General features: G+C 43.8%; 1 protein-coding gene across 3 annotated transcripts in view; it reads left to right on the top strand.

Annotated features, from left to right (window-relative positions):
* The window catches only part of PRR5 (proline rich 5), a 126,934-nt gene extending 110,248 nt beyond the window's left edge, over positions 1-16,686 (top strand). For all 3 annotated transcript variants that reach the window (XM_075003598.1, XM_075003605.1, XM_075003589.1), the window contains exons 9-10: positions 12,029-12,167; positions 15,314-16,686. In XM_075003598.1, the coding sequence (XP_074859699.1) occupies positions 12,029-12,167; positions 15,314-15,864 (690 nt within the window). In that variant the 3' untranslated portion in view covers positions 15,865-16,686. The remainder of the gene's footprint in view (positions 1-12,028; positions 12,168-15,313) is intronic.
* The last annotated feature ends 1,456 nt before the right edge of the window (positions 16,687-18,142 follow it).

Here is an 18,142-nt window from a genome sequence, read left to right as displayed (position 1 = left end):
GTTTAGCAGCTAATGCGGAGTTGTGAACATCAAGAGAGGAAAAACCAGGTCAGTTCAGTCAGGGAGGATGTGGCCCATTATCAGTAGCTACTCCTTTTCATGAGCCTATATATTCGGACTCTCCTCTGGAACCCCACTTGGGCCTTTGACAAAGTGGGTCTTTGCCCACAAAAGCTTATGCTCCAAAATATCTGTTGGTTTATAAGGTGCCACAGGACTTCTTGTTGTTTTGTAAGTACCGAGAAACCTGAGCCTCATTGAAACTCATTGGGATGTAGATTCCTAAGTCCCAGATTGACAAGGTATTTGATTTCTGTTGGATCTGTGCACCTGAATACCAGTGTGTATATGGGCCCAAGTCACTTTTTTGAAAAAGGCTTAAGTTCTTCATATGATTGCTCATGTGCAGGCAAAGTTGGGTGTACACTGGCGCATGACCAGTCACCGGAAGCTCTTTGCCCTAGCCAGTAGCCGTAGGGTTGGTGCGGTGCCCGCTGGAGTGGCACCAATTTGGCGACCAATATATGCACCGCCCGACACCCAGTTCCTCCCCACCCAGTTCCTCCCCACTCAGTTCCTTCTCGATGCTCTGCCGGTCATTGGAGCTCTTGCCTTTCTCTTCTCAACTTACAAGCCAGTAGCCCGTTTGTAGTGCAAATAGTTCTTAAATAACTGTAATTACTTTTAGTGTTAGATAGTTAGTCTTTTCAGCTTAACTAATAGCCGAGGAGGGGCTTTTGTTCCCCCTCAGCGTCTCGGGTTGCACCAGCATTGGAATGCCAGCACTAGTACTCAACCCTCTTGCACCTGTTGATTTGCAAGCCGATGACATTGCCAATCTGGCCGGACCTGATGACACTGCAACAGGGGAGACTGCAGCATCCCAATCTCTAGTCGCTGCACCTCACAGCATGGATGCTCCTTGGCTGAGAGCCCTGGAGCTGGCTGATCGGATCCCATAAAGAAAGTATTGTTAAATAGTAGAATACCCTCCACGAGGGTGACTTATTTGGCTAAGTGGAAAAGGTTTTCATTGTGGGTGTCTCACAGAGGGCTATCTCCCTTTCAAGGCCCCATCGCGATGATTTTAGATTACCTGTGGTGTTTGGTACAGGAATGTGCACTTAGCTACCATCTCGGCCTTTCATCCAGGTCATGGAACATCTTCTGTGTTCTCAGGCCCTGGTAGTCAAAAGGTTTCTGAAAGGTTTAGAAAGAATCAAGCCACAGTTTGGTGTTAGCCAGGCTCATGGGGGTCACCTTTGAACCGCTGGATACCTGTTTCCTGCTGTTTCTGAGTTACCAAACAGTGTTTTTGGTGGCAGTCACCTCAGCCAGAAGGGTATGCGAGTTGCGAGCACTTTCAGTGGATCTCTTATACACAGTGTTTCACAAGAATAAGGTTAGACTGAGACCTCAGCTTGTGTTTTTACCAAAGCTGGTCTCTGCGTTTCATGTTAACCAGGACATTTCTTTGCCGATATTTTACCCCAAACGTCATACCTCTCAGAGGGAGCAATGTTTACATACCTTGGATGTAAGAAGGGCACTGGGATACTATATGGATAGGACTGGGACCTTTAGAAGGATGCAGCAACTGTTCGTGGCAGTAGCTGATAGGATGAAAGGCCTCCTCCCAGCAGATTTCCTCCTGGATAGTGACATGCATCAAGGAATGTTATAAGCTTGCGGGGGTTTCCCCTCCTCTGACCAGAGCTCACTCCACTAGAGCACAACAAGCAGTTCTGTGGCACCTTATAGACTAACAGATATTTTGGAGCATAAGCTTTCGTGTGTAAAGACTTGCTTTGTCAAACCCCCTCCTCCCTCACCCCACTCATGCAGTTCTCCAAAACATCTGTTAGTCTATAAGGTACCACAGGACTTCTTGTTGTTCTTGAAGATACAGACTAACATGGCTACCTGTCTGATAATTGTTCACTAGTGCACAGGCGTCCTTTGTGGCGTATTTGGTGCAGGTGCATATCCAGGACATTTTCAGGGCAGCCACCTGGTCCTCAATTCACATGTTTACAACCCACTGTGTGTTGAAGCAGTACGCAAGGGACAATGCTACCATGGACAGGGTTGTCCTACATTCCTTTTGGGGCTCCAACCCCACCTCCTAGGCATTGGCTTGTATTCACCCAACTTGGAATGGACATGAGCAATCACTTGAAGAAGAAATGATAGTTACCTGTTCTGTACCTGGTGTTGCTCATGTCCATTCCAAAACCCTCCCACCTTGCCCACTGTCAGAGTAGCCGGCAAGAAGAAACTGAGTGGGGGAGGAGTCGCGCAGTGCATATATTGGTCACCATATCAGCACCACTCCAAGGAGTGCCACACCGACCCTATGGCTACTGGCTAGGGCAAAAAGCTTCTGGCAACTGGGTGTGCAGCCACACACACCCAACTTGGAATGGACATGAGCAAAACATCTTGAAGAACACCAGTTACAGAACAGGTAACTGTCTTTTGTTCTTCGACTGATTGCTCATGTGCATTCCAAGTTGGGTGAACACAAGCCAATGCCTAGGAGGTGGGGTCGGAACCCTGAATAGACTGCAGGACAGCCCTGCCCACCACAGCATCTTCCCGTGCATGCTGCATCAAAATGTAATATGCTGTAAATGTATGAATTGAGGACCAGGTGGCGGCCCTACAGATGTCCCGGATAGGCACCTGTGCCAAATATGCCACAGATGACGCCTGCGCTCTTGTGGAGTGTGCCCTAACCAGAGGGGGAGGAACCCCCGTGAGCTTGTAATGCTCCTTCATGCATGTCACTATCCAGGAGGAGATCTGCTGGGAGGAGACCGGAAGGCCCTTTGTCCTATCAGCAACTGCCACAAAGAGTTGCTGCATTCTCCTAAGGGGCCTAGTCCTATCCACATAGCAGGTCAGTGCCCTTCTAACATCCAAGCTATGTAAACGTTGCTCCGTCAGGGAGACTTGGGACTTTGGGTAAAATAGCGGTAGGGACATGTTTGGGTTAACATGAAATGCGGAGACCACCTTAGGTAAAAACGCAGGGAGAGGTCTCAGCCTAACCTTATCCTTGTGAAACACTGTGTACCAGGGGTCCATGGAAAGCGCCCTCAACACAGATGCCCTCCTGGCTGAGGTGACTGCCATGAAAAATGCTGTTTTGTAACTCAGGAACGATAGGGAACAGGTAGCCAGGGGTTTAAAGGGGGCTCCCATGAGCTTGGCTAACAACAAATTGAGATCCCACAGGGGCAGCAGTGCCCAAACCTGGGGCTTGATTCTTTCTAAACCTTTCAGAAACCTTTTAACTATGGGGTCTGATAACTCAGAAGACATTCCATGACCTGGGTGAAAGGCTGAGACAGATTGTTTCCACCCCACCATCAACCTTAGCCTGGAGCAGTCCACACAAGAAATTCACTTCCTGGACACTACTGTGCAGATAAGCGACGGTCACATAAATGCCACCCTATACTGAAAACCCACAGATCGCTATGCTTATCTACACACCTCCAGCTTCCATCCAGGGCACACTACACAATCCACTGTTTACAGCCAGGCACTAGGGTACAACCGTATTTGCCCTGATCCATCAGACAGAGACACACATCTACAAGACCTTTACCAAGCTTTCCGCAAACTACAATACCCACCTAAGGAAGTGAGGAAACAGATTGATAGAGCCAGACAGGTACCCAGAAGCCACCTGCTACAAGACAGGCTTTGCAAGGAAAACAAGAGAACACCACTGACCATCACATACCGCTCCCAGCTAAGGCCTCTCCAACGCATCATCAGTGATCTGCAACCCATCCTGAACAGTGATCCTTCACTCTCACAGACCTTGGGAGGCAGGCCTGTCCTCGCTTACAGACAGCCCGCCAACCTTAAACAAATCCTCACCAGCCACTACAAATCACAAACCAGTGACTCTAGGCCCGGAACCAGCCCGTGCAACGGTCCTCGCTGCCAACTGTGCTCACATATCTACACCAGTGACATCATCACAGGACCTAACATCAACTATACCATCAGGGGCTCCTTTACCTGCACATCTACTAATATAATATATGCCATCATGTGCCAGCAATGCCCCACTGCAATTTACATTGGCCAAACTGGACAGTCTCTCTGTAAAAGAATAAATGGACATAAATCAGACATCAGGAACGGTAATGTACAGAAGTTTGTGGGAGAACATTTCAATCTCCCGGGACACTCAGTGGCAGATTTAAGGGAGGGTGACAGTTCGGAACCAAAAATATTTCAGAAATCAAATGGAGAGAGGAATCTCTGAGCTGCAGTTTATTTGCAAATTTTACTCCATTAACCATGGATTAAACAGAGACTGGGAGTGGCTCGCAGCTTACAAAGACAGTTTCTCTGCTCTAGATGTTGATAGCTCCCCATTAGATGCTGATAATGGCTCACATCCCCCAATCTGATTTGACTTGTTTTTTTCCTCTTTAGATAAGTACTGTTGTTACTGGGCCATTTCCACCTTGCTGAATAGACCTTGTCAGCTCTGGCCTTCCCCCTTTACTGGGACCCCACTCTTTAAATACCCCTCTGAAACCACCACCCCCTACTCATGCATCTGATGAAGTGGGTCTTTGCCCACGAAAACTTATGCTCCAAAATAGCTGTTAGTCTATAAGGTGCCGCAAGACTTTTTGTTGTTCTCGAAGCTACAGACTAACACGGCTGCCTCTCTGATAGAAGAAAGTAAGTTTCTTTCCAGGCTAGGGAAGAATCAACAAATGGTTAGAGGAGGAAAACAGGAGTCAAGCTCCCAGCTTCTAGGCCTGTCTCTGCTCCTGATGAACTGATGGGCAAATTCCTTTCCCACTATGTGTTTAAGTTTCTCCTTTTGTACACGATGCTTATAGTTATTCCCTTTAAGATACAGCCTACCCAGGTTTCCAGCCGTGGACTTCATTGAGTCAGATCACCAGGTGTTGTAATCAGTGTAGCTCCATTGACTTCAACAGAACTTTGCTGATTTAGAGCAAATGAAGATTTGGTCACTTATCTGTAGAGTGACTGAGAATCCGGTATTGCACCTCCTCAGTTCATGTGTGATTGTTAGGCAGCTACATCAATGGAAGCAGTTAACAGCTTCTTTATCTCACCTCTCAAGAGGTTTCAGCTCTTGAGCTCCTTGTATAATAACCTCAGCCACCGTTGATCTCCTGCCAAGAGAGATTTATCATGGATAAAGAATTGCCCTTCTTTTTCTAGGAGAAACTGTTGAAATGAGAGGTCTATCACTGACTCCTTAGACATGCCCAGTGTTTTCCTTGATTTTAAAGATTACAAAGGCAGAGAGGAATCTTAACAAATCATATTGTATTGAAACCACTTGCGAACAATAGCCTCTGAAAGTTCTGTATTTTCACAGTCATGACAAGTTTCATTTCTGTGGGTTTATCATCATTAAATTATCGAGGATGAGTGTTTAGAAGAGGGAATCTTCAATGTGGCAGGGGCCAGCAGCCCCTGGCAGGGGTGCCAAGAGTGGCACGTGAGCCGATTTTCATCAGCACACACAGTGAGAACTCATCCCCACCCCTCTCACCCACGCAGCTGGGAACTTGCTCAAAGTGTATGGATTAACAAAAGACCAGCTAATGCTACCAACCACCACCTAAAACAGTAAAGCTCTGCATCTTTATTTATTTATTAATGAAGCTGTTGTAAGTGGACTATTAAGCCATGTCTACTGTGGTATTCTGAAATAGCTGCCCCGTGTCTATGCAACACACCCGTCATTTTGAAATATGTATCAAATGAGGGGGCATACTATTTCAACATCCCTGTACACCTTATTGGAGGAGGACTAAGGGGTGCCTCAAAATAGTGCTTTACTTCAGCCTGGGGCACCATTTAAACAGGCCACATGGTAAAATAGCCTATTTTGAAATCTGCTTGAAATAAGCTATGCAGTTTGCTTTGTGCAAATTACATTGGTTATTTCAAGGTTAGGGCATTATGTAGACATATCCTTAGTGACTTTTAAAAGTATCACTATCCTTCAGACAATAGACAGAGGTGAAAAGGTCAAATTTTGGCACTCTGCCTTGGAAGGGCTGCTGAAGCCTGGTGTATGGTATATTTTAGGCCTGATCCAATGCCTGTTAATGTTGATGGAAACCACAGTTGATTCGAGTGGGCACTGGATCAGGCTCTTTGTGTCTTTTACATTACAGCACTGTATTAATGCAGAGTGTATGGAAGCATGAAAGGTTTGGTAATTTAATTTGTGGCTTAGATAAGGTTCTGAATCTTCAAATCTGGGTCATAGTCCTGCAACCTTTAATCATGCAAGTGATCCTTACCTGTGAAAGTATGGTTTTCATACCAGTGCTCTTGTGAGAAAGGGTTGCAGTGGACAGTGAAAAATACAGTTGCATACCTATTCAGAGACCTGCGGGGGGATATATCCTCATGATTCCCATGATCATCAGCAGTGCATTCAAAAACACCCACCTTTTGTTTCTCAACCACAAGAGCAAGTTGTTTTGAATAGTGATTGTGTACATTGGAGTTGATTTTCATTCGCACTCTAAACATTATCAACTGGAAAAAAAATGTAAATGGGCAGTTCTATGGGTGTGAATCACCTCTGTGTTGTTCCACTTGTGTGTTGGGGTAACTACTGAAATGAAGTTACGTGCAGAATTTTAATTTTAAACTATTATCTATCATTTTTAACAATAGTGCCTTCTTTTCTTACAATCAAATCCATCCCCTTTCACTCTGGTTGAAATAAACAGCCGATCTTGTTTATGGGGCCACTGGAGTGCACCTCACCTTGTGCATCGCCATGGCAATGATAAAATTATAACAACAATATCTGAATACGAGACATTTTTCTGCACCCATGTTATTTCTGGGTGTGCCTTGCAGTTTGAAACTGAAACTGAAATAGAAAATGATTTGTCTTATAACTGCATAACAACTATTAATATCCTGTCTGTCGAGTAGTAATTCAGAGTGTGTGTGTGTGTTATCTGTGGTTTCTGTCAGTTATATTGAGCTGCTCCGTTAGGAATTTGCAGTCATTTCTGTGTAGTCTCTCGCCTTTTCCTGAGATCTCTCACTTTTAAAAGGTGTGCAAGGTGGGTTTCAGAGGGGTAGCTGTGTTAATCTGTTTCAGTGAAAACAACAAGGAGTCTGATGGCACCTTAAAGGCTAACACATTTATTAGGGTATATGTTTTCATGAGATACGGCTCACTTCCTCAGGTGCTTGAAGTGAAAGAAAAGCAGGGATGCAGAAATGGGAGTGTGACGTTGGTGCTAACTAAAAAGGTGGATGTGTCTTTCCTCCAACAGAGATGAGAGCGCACTGGAAGGGGAAATTACTAAATGCCCTTCTGCCATATACATTGGATAAACCAGACTATCTCTGTACAAAAGAATAAACAGAAACCAATCTGACATCAAGAATGGCAATGTACAAAAAAAAACACAGTAGGGGAACACTTTAACCTCCCTAAACACGGGGTTACTGACTTGCAAGTTGCCATTCTTAGGCAAAAAGGCTGCAGGGAGAACTGTCTGAGCTGGAATTCACATGCAAATTTGACACCATCAGATGGGCCTCAATCGAGGCATGTAACAGCAACGAAGGGTCCTGTGGCACCTTATAGACTAACAGAAAAGTTTTGAGCATGAGCTTTCGTGAGCACAGACTCACTTCATCAGATGCTGGTCTTGGAAATCCTTTGCTGTTGCTGTTACAGATCAAGACTAACACGGCTACCCCTCTGATAATAGAGACATGGAATCCCTCTTTCATTACAATTAGTAATTTGCCCTTCATGTATTCTCACCTTCTCTTTACTGTTGGAGGTGAGATCAAGATTTAGCCCAGTATGAATGCTCACACTTTTCCATCAGAAATATTAGCATGTTTGCCTCTGTATGACGTTGGAATGTGTTTGATCCCCAAATTAAGAAATATGTAAATTAGCTGAGACCTTTGAAAGGCATTGAAATGGACGTGTCTTACATTCTTAAAGAAACATAAAATGCTCCTGATAATTGAGACTGGATTCATGGAGAGTACCAATTATCTTCTAAAAGAAGATTTGTGCATAGCTTTTGAGCACATCCTACATTAAAGAGCAAATCCAGGCTGTTGTTTTACTGATGTTGTTCAGCACTTTGTTCTCTCTAATATACGGATTCCTGCACAGTAGAACCAGCCTGTAATATTATTGCCCACTGGATAATCATGCCAGTTTTTAGCATCCAGATCTGTGTCATTTGTTCTGTTTTCATGCATTGGCATAATACATAACATGGTAACCGGAAGAATTAAAAGATGCCAATCCAGGTGCATACTCTTAAGAACCTGGCTGTTTTGGTGAATAGCAAACCATGCTGAGAGGCACCATGCACTGACATTTACAGTGGAACCAGCAGTTGCAGGAGATTTCAGTAATAAAGCAAAGGGAGTGCAGCAACATCGTCTGATCTAATGGGATTATGGAAGACCTCTTACCCTGGTTTTTCTTATCTTATTACAGTCTGTAGTTCATGCCTGCAGCCGTGCCACTTCTAGCCTGTGATCCTGTCAGCTCTCTATAGCTAAGCAGTGATAGGTTTAGGTAGCACTTAAATAGCAGTTGGTCTTTTACAGACTGTGTTCCCGTTGAGCTGTGCACACGTGCAGCTGCTCAGGAGAGAGTCCAGTGCTGCCCTGCTGATTAGTGGAGTGCACACAGTCAGGTTTGTGTTTCCACCAGTGGTATATATTTGCACACGACTCAGTGCACATAACAAAATATATTCTGCACATGGACAGAAAAGATTAGAGGGAACGTTGTTCTTAGCTTGCATATAGAACTGTTGTTGTGGCACTTGTGCTTATTAGAGATTGCGCTGAACTTTTTGCAAGAGAAAGGTTGAGAATCTACAGGTTGAGAACTAGATTCTCCCTGCACTTACAACTTGATGCCTGTGGGCTAACGCTCTACCGATGTAAACTGTAGCTGTGAAAATTTACACCCACGGAAGATCTGCCTCCTCCCTCTTCACTGTCTTAAACTCTTCTCCTTTGTTGCTTCGTGCTGTTAAACAACTGCCTCTCTTTGTCCCTGTGGTGGCAGCATTTTAATGCTGTCTGAAGCTATTCCGGTGCTTAGCACTCTGACATCTTGCTGTTTGAAAATGTCTAAATATAAATGTAAGAGATTATGACCATGTTCCTAGTTTTCACGATTTCATCATGAATGCTCTCAGTTTTGGTGTGGTTGTTTGGTGGTGGTGGTTGTTGTTGTTGTTTAATCATGAGCTCCTGGAGTCAAGTTATTACATAAGACTCTCAGTTTTCATATATGTAAAATAATAAGGTTCTAGCTCTCAGGAAAGTGTGACCCATGTGTCCCATGAAGCTTAAAACCCAGAAGATAAGAAGAAAGAATCTAAAATGTATCATTTGGCTGAAAACTGATGGAAGGTGTTTTCATCTTTTGATATTGGGAGCAGGGACGGTCTGACTCTTGATTTTTCTGTGCTTAGAATGGACAACACTACTAAGACTATTCTTGTTTAGCTCAGAATTAACAGCATACATCAACATGTAAATAAACTGCATTATACACATTACATTTAAAAGAGGATAATGTTCTTGATTCTCCATGTTTCCATACACTCTGGGCAGGAAGGATCTTGCAGGTGGTAACAATGTATTTGTGGCAAGAGACAAAATAAAAGAAAGGTCATCACAGCTCCATAGGGAGACAGATGCTCTATGGGTTTTCAAACTGTGCAGAAAAACATCTCATGTCTGCATACACAGCTGAAGGCTAAGACTAATTGCTGCCTGCGCAAACAGCTGGAGGCTTAACCTCGTTCAAAGATGGCACTTGGTGGTCTTCATGCTTGAAAAGCGGGGATGCAAATAAACTAAAGTCAAAACGAGGACTGGAGATTAATGTCATTCTAGTGTTTGCCAGTGAAAGAAGGAAATTTGTGACTGAACTGAAGGTGAAATTAAGCTGGCAGATGCTGCTGTGCAAGGGCTTGTGGGAGGAGAGAAGATAAAGAAAAATAAAATCGCTAATGGCTCAGATACTTCCTTAATCAGCTCCTGAGTAGGAGATAACTGTGGAGTCTGCGCCATTAGTTATTATCTTAGAAAGCACATGGGATATGGGAGAGATTCCAGAGGAATGGAAAATGGCACTATATTTGTCCATCTGTGAAAGGGGAAGTAAGCACAATCTGGGGAACTACAGACCTGTCATCTTAACCTCAGTACCTGGAAAGGTGATGGAGGAATTGCTTTGCAAATATTAAGAAGATGGTAGGGTGATAAGTAACAGCATAGATTTCTCAAGAAAAAAATTTGTCAAACTAACCTAAAAGCTTTCTTTGACTGGGCGGCAATCTTTAGCGGGGCGGGAGGAGGTGGTAGATGTGGCATATCTTGACTGTAATGTGGCTTTTGATACTCTCTTGCTCTTACCTGCCCTTTTCAAAAATTAACTACTATAAGAGGGGTGCATAACTGGTTGTAAAACTGTTCCCAGAGAGTTGTGATCAGATGTTCACAGTCCAGCTGGAAGGGCATAATAAGGGGCGTCACACAGGGCTAAGTTCTAGGTCGTGTTCTGTTTAATATTCATCAGGTATTTAGCTAATGGCACACGTAGGTTTGGGCCCTTGTTTAGACTCTCTAAACCTTTGTTCACTTAAGTTAGCGTGTCGAGTACAGACATTGCACACCCAACGGGCACAGGAATAAGTGGCAGGGAAAATGGTGAAGCGCTGTAGTGTCCTATACCCCTGATTCTGGGGGGTGGTATGTACCAGAGGTCAGCAACCTCTCCACGGTGGAGTGCTGAATTTGACCTCTGTGTACAGTCCAAGTGCAGGTGATACTTCTAACTATGGAGATATACCTATCTCACAGAGCCAGAAGGGACCTTGAGAGGTCATCGAGTCTGGTCCTCTGTGCTCACAGCAGGACCTAGCACCAACCGTGACAGATTTTTTTTTTCTAAACTTATTTGCCCCAGATCCCTAAATGGCCCCCTCAAGGATTGAACTCACATCCCTGGGTTTAGCAGGCCCCTGCTCAAGCCATTTTAAAGTCAGAAACAGTCCTGCTTACACAACTTCATTAATAAATACATTAAGATGCAGACCTTTACCGTTTAGGTGGTGGTTGGGAGCATTAGCTGGTCTTTTGTTAGTCTGCAAGCAGCATGGCTTTGAGCAAGCTCCCAGCTGCTTGGCGGGAGGCGGGCTCATGCTGAACTCCCCTCGAGTGCTGTTGAAAATCAGCTTGCATGCCACTCATGGCACCCGTGCTGGGAGGTGCTGACCCCTGGTATATATCTTGCATGGCTCTTTACATAGCCAGGTTGTATCTCCCTCATTTACGCTGGGGTCTTTCATAGTGTAGCATCCCATTATGCCTCGCTGCAGGCGCCTTTCCCCGCTGCATAGAGAGAGAGTGTATCTGAGCAAGGAAGGCTCTGGCAGAGGGAGGCAGTGTGGAAAAGCTCTGGTGTGGAGAACCTTTCACTGCGGGGAGTGTGGACACTGCCTGCATTCCACTGCGGCATATATCTATGCATCCCCTACACACCATTGCAAGTGTAGGCAAGCCTTTAGATAGCACAGAGGAGGCCACTTCTATATGACCCAATGTCCTGGATGCAGTCCGGGCAGTCACAGCTTCACTGCTGCTATCACCAGTTAGTGTGGAAAAAAGCTAGCTCAGGTAGTCAGCAAGTCATGCAATCACACCTCCCAGTCGTAGTGTAGACATCCTGGTGGCAGTCTTTTTGTTATGTGTCTGCAAAGTGCCCACCATAAAGGACTCTTGCCTATAATTGGGCTCCCCATACAGTCCTGCAGTACTAACAATAACAATAATAAACCAAAGTGATACAGCATCTGTGATTTTGGCATATAACATTATCAGAATGCCTGCTGGCTCTCGGCCCTAGTGAGCAATTTGATCTTGAGATGCTGGGAGACAATATTAATCTTAAGTTTTTTTCTTTTGTTTTCAGGGGGTTCACGAATCTAAAGGAGTGACTGAGGACTATTTGAAACTGGAATCCCTGATACAGAAGGTGGTTTCTCCTTACTTGGGCACATATGGACTGTATTCCAGTGATGGACCCTTCACACATGCCTCTTGTATTTTGGGTAAGAGTAGGGGGCTTTTATAATGTCAGATGGCTAGCCAAAAACTGTATGTCCTAAAAAAGTGATTGTCAATACCAGAAAAATAGGGATGTATCATTTTCTTTATGCTATGTTGTGGGCGCAAAAATTACAGCAACCCCAGACCAAGGTTCTTCCATCTTTTGAAACTCTGAAATAAAATTTGTCAGAAAAGGAGTTTGATGTGCTACACTTTCTGCTATGCAGAATATTAGACCAAAATACTATAATATCCCTCTTACCGGAAAATCTATGAGTAAATCTACATTGCTGTATCACCTTTCAATGAAAACTGAACTCATGTACTTTATGGACAACGTGAGGTAGAAGGAGAGAGGTCCAAATACAAGAAGTGCATTCAGCAATCACTTTGCCAAAATGTAGCCATTTCTGGAGCGTACATTGTGCCCTATAATCAGGATTCAGCAACCTTATACAACTGTTTAGGACTGGAGGAAATGGTGAAGAATGATCAAAAGCATTTGGTGTCTTCCACAGCAGCAGAGGTGGCATTAGGCTAATACTGAAAACTATTCCATTTGGGTAGCTTATACTGTTGAAACTATAGGGGACTACACAGGTATTTCAAGTCAGAGTGAAAAAAATGGTAAATGTACCCATAGCTTTAAAAACAAGTTATTTGCGACCCAGTTTGGATACACTTGAAATTGTGTATTTTCTGGGCAATTGATTTAATCAGTTTTCTCAGATAGCATTGTCACTAGGGTAGTTATGATTTTCCCATGAAGCGGAATTGATAGTGGACTGCGTTGTAAGATGCATTTAAAAAAAATCAATTTTATGTGAGTCAGTCTAGGCTGGTTATCTTCAGAACCATTTTGTGTGCATCACTGCCATTAAAGGGATGTGAAATAGTTTACTTACTGGGGCTGTTTAGGGCACCAAGCCCTTAGGTTGCCAGTAGCATGCCCTGTGAGCTGGACTCAGGGCCAACCACTGTAGCTGCTTCAGCAGCTATGCCTCATTGGTACAGGCTGAACCTTTCTTATCTGGAATGCTCTCATCTGGCAATAACCATAATCCGGCATGATTTTAGTTAGCTGGATGTCCACTTATCCTGGGTGTGGCCAAGTTCCCCATGTCCCATAAAGTTTGTTTCCAGCCACCAGTCCTGGCTCTCAGTGTTCTGTAGCTGTAATTTACTTCTAAATTTCCTCTTAGAGCCCAGTAAGCCCTGGAAGTGTTGGTAATGTGCTAGACAATGCTGACCTCCCATGGTTTGGCAAATTCTCTCGTTCAGCACCAGTCATGTCCCGAGGATGCCAGACTAGAGAGGTTCGACATGTACTAGTTCTGCTGCTTCCCCGAAATGACTCATACACCTGGCTGAGGGCAAGGGTATTTTTTCAGGCCTGGAGGGAAAGGTTGCAGATATCCTAAGCATAGAGCCTTGAACAGTTCAAAGTGAGCAATAATCACATCTCTCCTGAGGGCCCCTTTGCATAGGCTCCCTCCCCTGTTTCCGCTTCCCTGCAGCATTTCACTAGCCATCCAGCTGCCACTTCCAGTCAGAATTGGATTGCTTCCTTCTCTGACCTGGAGGAAGGGGATGTGCGATGTGTTTAGTCTCTTGCTTAGTAGATCCATCAGAGAGGCCCAAATCTGACATACTACAAAAAGCAAGAGCAACAGAAATATCCCACAAATATTAATAAAATTCCAATAAAACCATTTTTGTATTAAATATTCCACTGGTCTATTTGAAATGCAACATTGAAAGCACTAAGGCCTTATCTGCACTGGGGATTTGCCACTGGTGGCACACTGTAGCGATGCACATGGAGGATTCATCATCAGGAACTAACCCCAGGTTCAGTGGATTTAAAAGCGTAAGTGTCTAATGCCATTCAGCTAACAGACCTGGGCCTTGTTTCTGTATTAAATTAGAGCACCTGTAATTTACTCCTTTATTTACTCCTAGCTGCCAAAAGTCCCATGGGGACACTCTGGTAGGTACAGAATCACTAGAGCCTAGTTTTACTCATAGCCCCTTCTGAGATGGTGAAATGACAGGAACAGCAGGGAAATCCTTTGAGGACCAGATGCAGTAGCTGTATCGTTGTTCTTGCTCTAAGCACCCTGAGTTGTAGCCAGGTCTGGCCTGTAACTAGGAGAACAGTGGAACACCGGGAAGGATGCTTCATAGTCATTTCAATCTTGAGAGAAACGTTTCATGAAAATGGCACCCATTCCGAAAGGCTTGTAGGTGGTAACAATAATACAAAATTGCTGACACCTAGTGGCCATTGCTTGAAAATGGTGCTGTGGATTAACTGAATTCTAGCAGCTAGCTGTGAAAATGACTTCAGATTTCTTAGCCCAGTTATGATGTAGTTTTGAATGTTATTTTGGGTCACGCACAGCAACAGGGCAGTACAAGTAACTGCTAATTAAGCTTTTAAAGCTTTTCCAAAGTGGTTACAGATTTGGGATACCTCAAAGGAACTTGATTTTCCACAGGACTAGTGACTGATGCATAACTACTCTGTATGTATTTTATGTTGTTAAATAGCTTTATTATAGTTAGCCATAACATTCCATTTGGTGACAGACCAAGCTTCAATTAAACCAAAAGAGAGCTGAACCACAATAGTCACGGGACAAAAAACTGGGTCTGAGATCCTCACAGTAAACCTTGACTTCAGTCCTGTCTTCTCCCACCATGTGAGGAACTTCCAATAATCTCCATAGCACTGAACATCTAAGAGCAAAATTTCACTTCTGGTTTGTCATTAAATAAAAGCACTGTCACAAACTCCTGCAGTTTTATTGCAAGTTACACAATAGCTGCATTCTTCTTAAGTCCCTAGTACTTGGAATCATTGAGATAATGGAGAATCTCAGTTTTATTTTTCCAAGTCGGTTTCTAGCCCACATGCTTGTGGACAAAAGCTTGAAAATAAGGTCCATAAAGGCTCAAAACCTAGAAAGTAGATAAAAATAACTCAAGTTTTTAAAAAAAAAAACAAAAAAAATGTTTTTTTTAGGATGATCTCATGTTTCAAGGCCCCAGACTCATTATTTTGGAATGCTTGCTGGGGGTTGACGGAGGTGCTACAAAAATAAAGCCCTCAGAGATTTTACTTGGGATTTGTGTCTGTTTACAGAGAAGCGGTTCTTCAGACGTTCCAAATCAGGTGACATCCTTGCCAAGAACCCTGTGGTGAGATCAAAAAGCTACAATAACCCACTGCTGACTCCCGTAGCTGAGTATGAAACAGAGGGTATTGCAGCCAATGGCACTGGCATCCGAAGGCACTCTGTTTCTGAAATGACCTCGTGCATGGAGCTACAAGGATACTCCAATCTCACAACCATCATGGACAATGGCTCCAAAAGCTCCATGACAACCACGAAGAACTCACTCTCAGGAGAACAGGAGAGGCCCAGTGCCAGTTCAGTGCAATGTCCCAGCAAACTCAGCGCAGTTGAGCAACAGCAAGGGCTCTTTCACACCATGGATGATCAAAACAGGGCTTTTGAGCTGGTCAGGGACCCTGCCTCGATTGCTGTCCCTTCTTCCAGTCCGGAGAATATAGTGGACGAGATTTTGGAGTCAATTGACTCTGATTCTGAAGGAATTTTCATAGATTTTGGCAGAGGTTGTTCAAATTCATCAGCATACAACATGGATGTGAACAGACAGAGCATCGTGTAATGGACAGGAGACAAATCTTTGGTTTTATTGTTACATGCAAGTAACTGGTATGTTGGGCAACACAACAAGAACTATATATACATACAGGGCCAAAACATTAGCTGCTGTAAATCATCAGGGCAGTACTACAAAAATCAGTGGAGTGACCCACAATTTTTTTAAGCCACCAACCTATTTTCTTCTCATCATTCTGCAGGAAGATTTCTTACTGTCCTTGTACGGTTGTGGATTGTTTGTATTTGTTTGTTTTCTGAATGGAAAAGATTCCAATAGAAAGCTATTAGTGCAGCTGGATATGTGCATTTCATAGCAAAGTATGTTGTATGGCTGCAGTCACCTTTTATTTTTTGTTGTTGTGAAAGATCCCTGTAGAAATGCAGGCTGCTCTTTGAAGATGATCTTGGCTGGGGCAAAATGTTTTTTTTTAAAGAGCACTTATGTGGTCATAAATTGTAGCAGAATGCAATCATTTATAGTGACTCTCTTTTATTTTCTTGGTGTGTCATGTATGCACTCCTCTGACCCCCAATGAATTAGGATTATTAAGAAATAAAGTAAACTAAACAGCAGTGTGCTACATAATGTGATGTAGCACGTGTCATCCAGTGTTTTGTTTCACAGCCAATAGAGTGTCTAGATGAGAGAGATGTCCTAAAACTGGGTTTTAGGACTGTGTTAATATGGTTTTAATGTGACACTTACAAGAATGTTGTGTATTGTAAATTCTTGGACAATTTTTCAATCTATGGTGAGGTCCTAGCACAACATGAGGTACTTGTTTCCTGTGTAAATAAAGTTATGGGCTTTCAGTGGAAATCTTAATTATGTGTCAGTGTTCTTAAAGGAGTACTATGCAGCAAGTACTGTAGCTTGGCATGGGCATTTAAAGGGTTAGAGTACAAATCAGCAGCCTGTCCCAGCATGCATAGCTCTTTCTCATACAAGCAGTCCCATGAACTAAGTGGAGTTAATCTGTTGTGAGCAGCATAAAAATGATCTCAGGATCAAGCCTGCAGCACAGTGCAAAGGAGTTTAGCCACTTGACATCTAATAACATTGAATGTGCACTATGCTGTTAAATCCCAGTGTCACCTAAGTTTTTGACTTGATGCTTTCAAAGTAAATGGGGAACCCATCCAGTCACCACATTACAATGATGCGTTCTGGAAGAAGGAAGTCCTATAATTTACCACAGCCCGCGATCTCTAGGTCAAGTAGCAACTGTGAAAGCTTCTCTGACTACTTCATCATCATGCCTTAGCTCTGGCTCAGGAGGGACCCTGAAGACACCTGCACAGTTGCTTAACCTCTTACTACTCTGGATGATCTGTCAAGGCTGAGGTAGATTTGTAGGGAGGTGCCCCAGAGCCTGGCACTGCCACTGCCTGCTCTACTTGTTCTGCTGGTAAGAAGGACTTTTCACATGCACTAAATTAATTAAAAGCTGGAAAACAGCATTTTCCCCCTTGACAAAGCTGTTACTAGCTGTTACAGGCTGGGGTGTCTCTTTAAGGGATCCAGGTGTAGCCCTAATGGACCACCTGTCAGGTGATGGGCTTGAGGTCAGGTGTAGCCTGTAGGCCGCCTGACCTTTTAGATGCAAGGCCAGCAAGCTACTGAGGTGAGAGTGAGATCTGCAGGAAATAGGTAAGTACTTGGAGAGAATACAGCCTAAGGGGAAGGAACCTGGTTTCTTTGTTTTGCTTGATTTATGTTAAACTATTTTTGATATTGCAAAATAAAACTCAACCCTGAAGTGAGAAGAGATTGCAAAATCCTGGTGTCCTTGGCAGTATGATTTGATATACTGGCTAGTGAGTTACTGGCGTACACAGCAAAACTTGGTCTGCTAGGGATGTATAATAAAGTACCCAAATTCATTCTAAATTCCCTGTTAGCAGTTAAAACAAATGTTTGTGCTTATAAGCAGTGTGCATTTGCTATGGGGGAAAAACTGACGTGCAATAAGCATGGAACCCTGTGATGCAATAAGCATGGAACCTTTGACACGGTCCCACACCAAAGGCTGTTATGTAAATTAGGTGGTCATGGGATAGGAGGAAAGATCCTTTCATGGATCGGGAATTGGTTAAAAGACAGAAAACAAAGGGTGGGAATAAATGGTAAATTTTCACAATGGAGGAGAGTAACTAGTGGTGTTCCCCAGGGGTCAGTCCTGGGACCGATCCTGTTCAACTTGTTCATCAATGATCTAGAAAATGAGGTAAGCAGTGAGGTGGCAAAGTTTGCAGATGACACCAAGTTGTTCAGGACAGTC

The sequence above is a fragment of the Carettochelys insculpta genome, chromosome 1 (genome assembly GCF_033958435.1).
Source record: "Carettochelys insculpta isolate YL-2023 chromosome 1, ASM3395843v1, whole genome shotgun sequence".
Taxonomy (NCBI): Eukaryota; Metazoa; Chordata; order Testudines; family Carettochelyidae; genus Carettochelys; species Carettochelys insculpta.
Note: the sequence above shows the minus strand (reverse complement) of the source record. Positions and strands in the feature narration are given on the sequence as shown.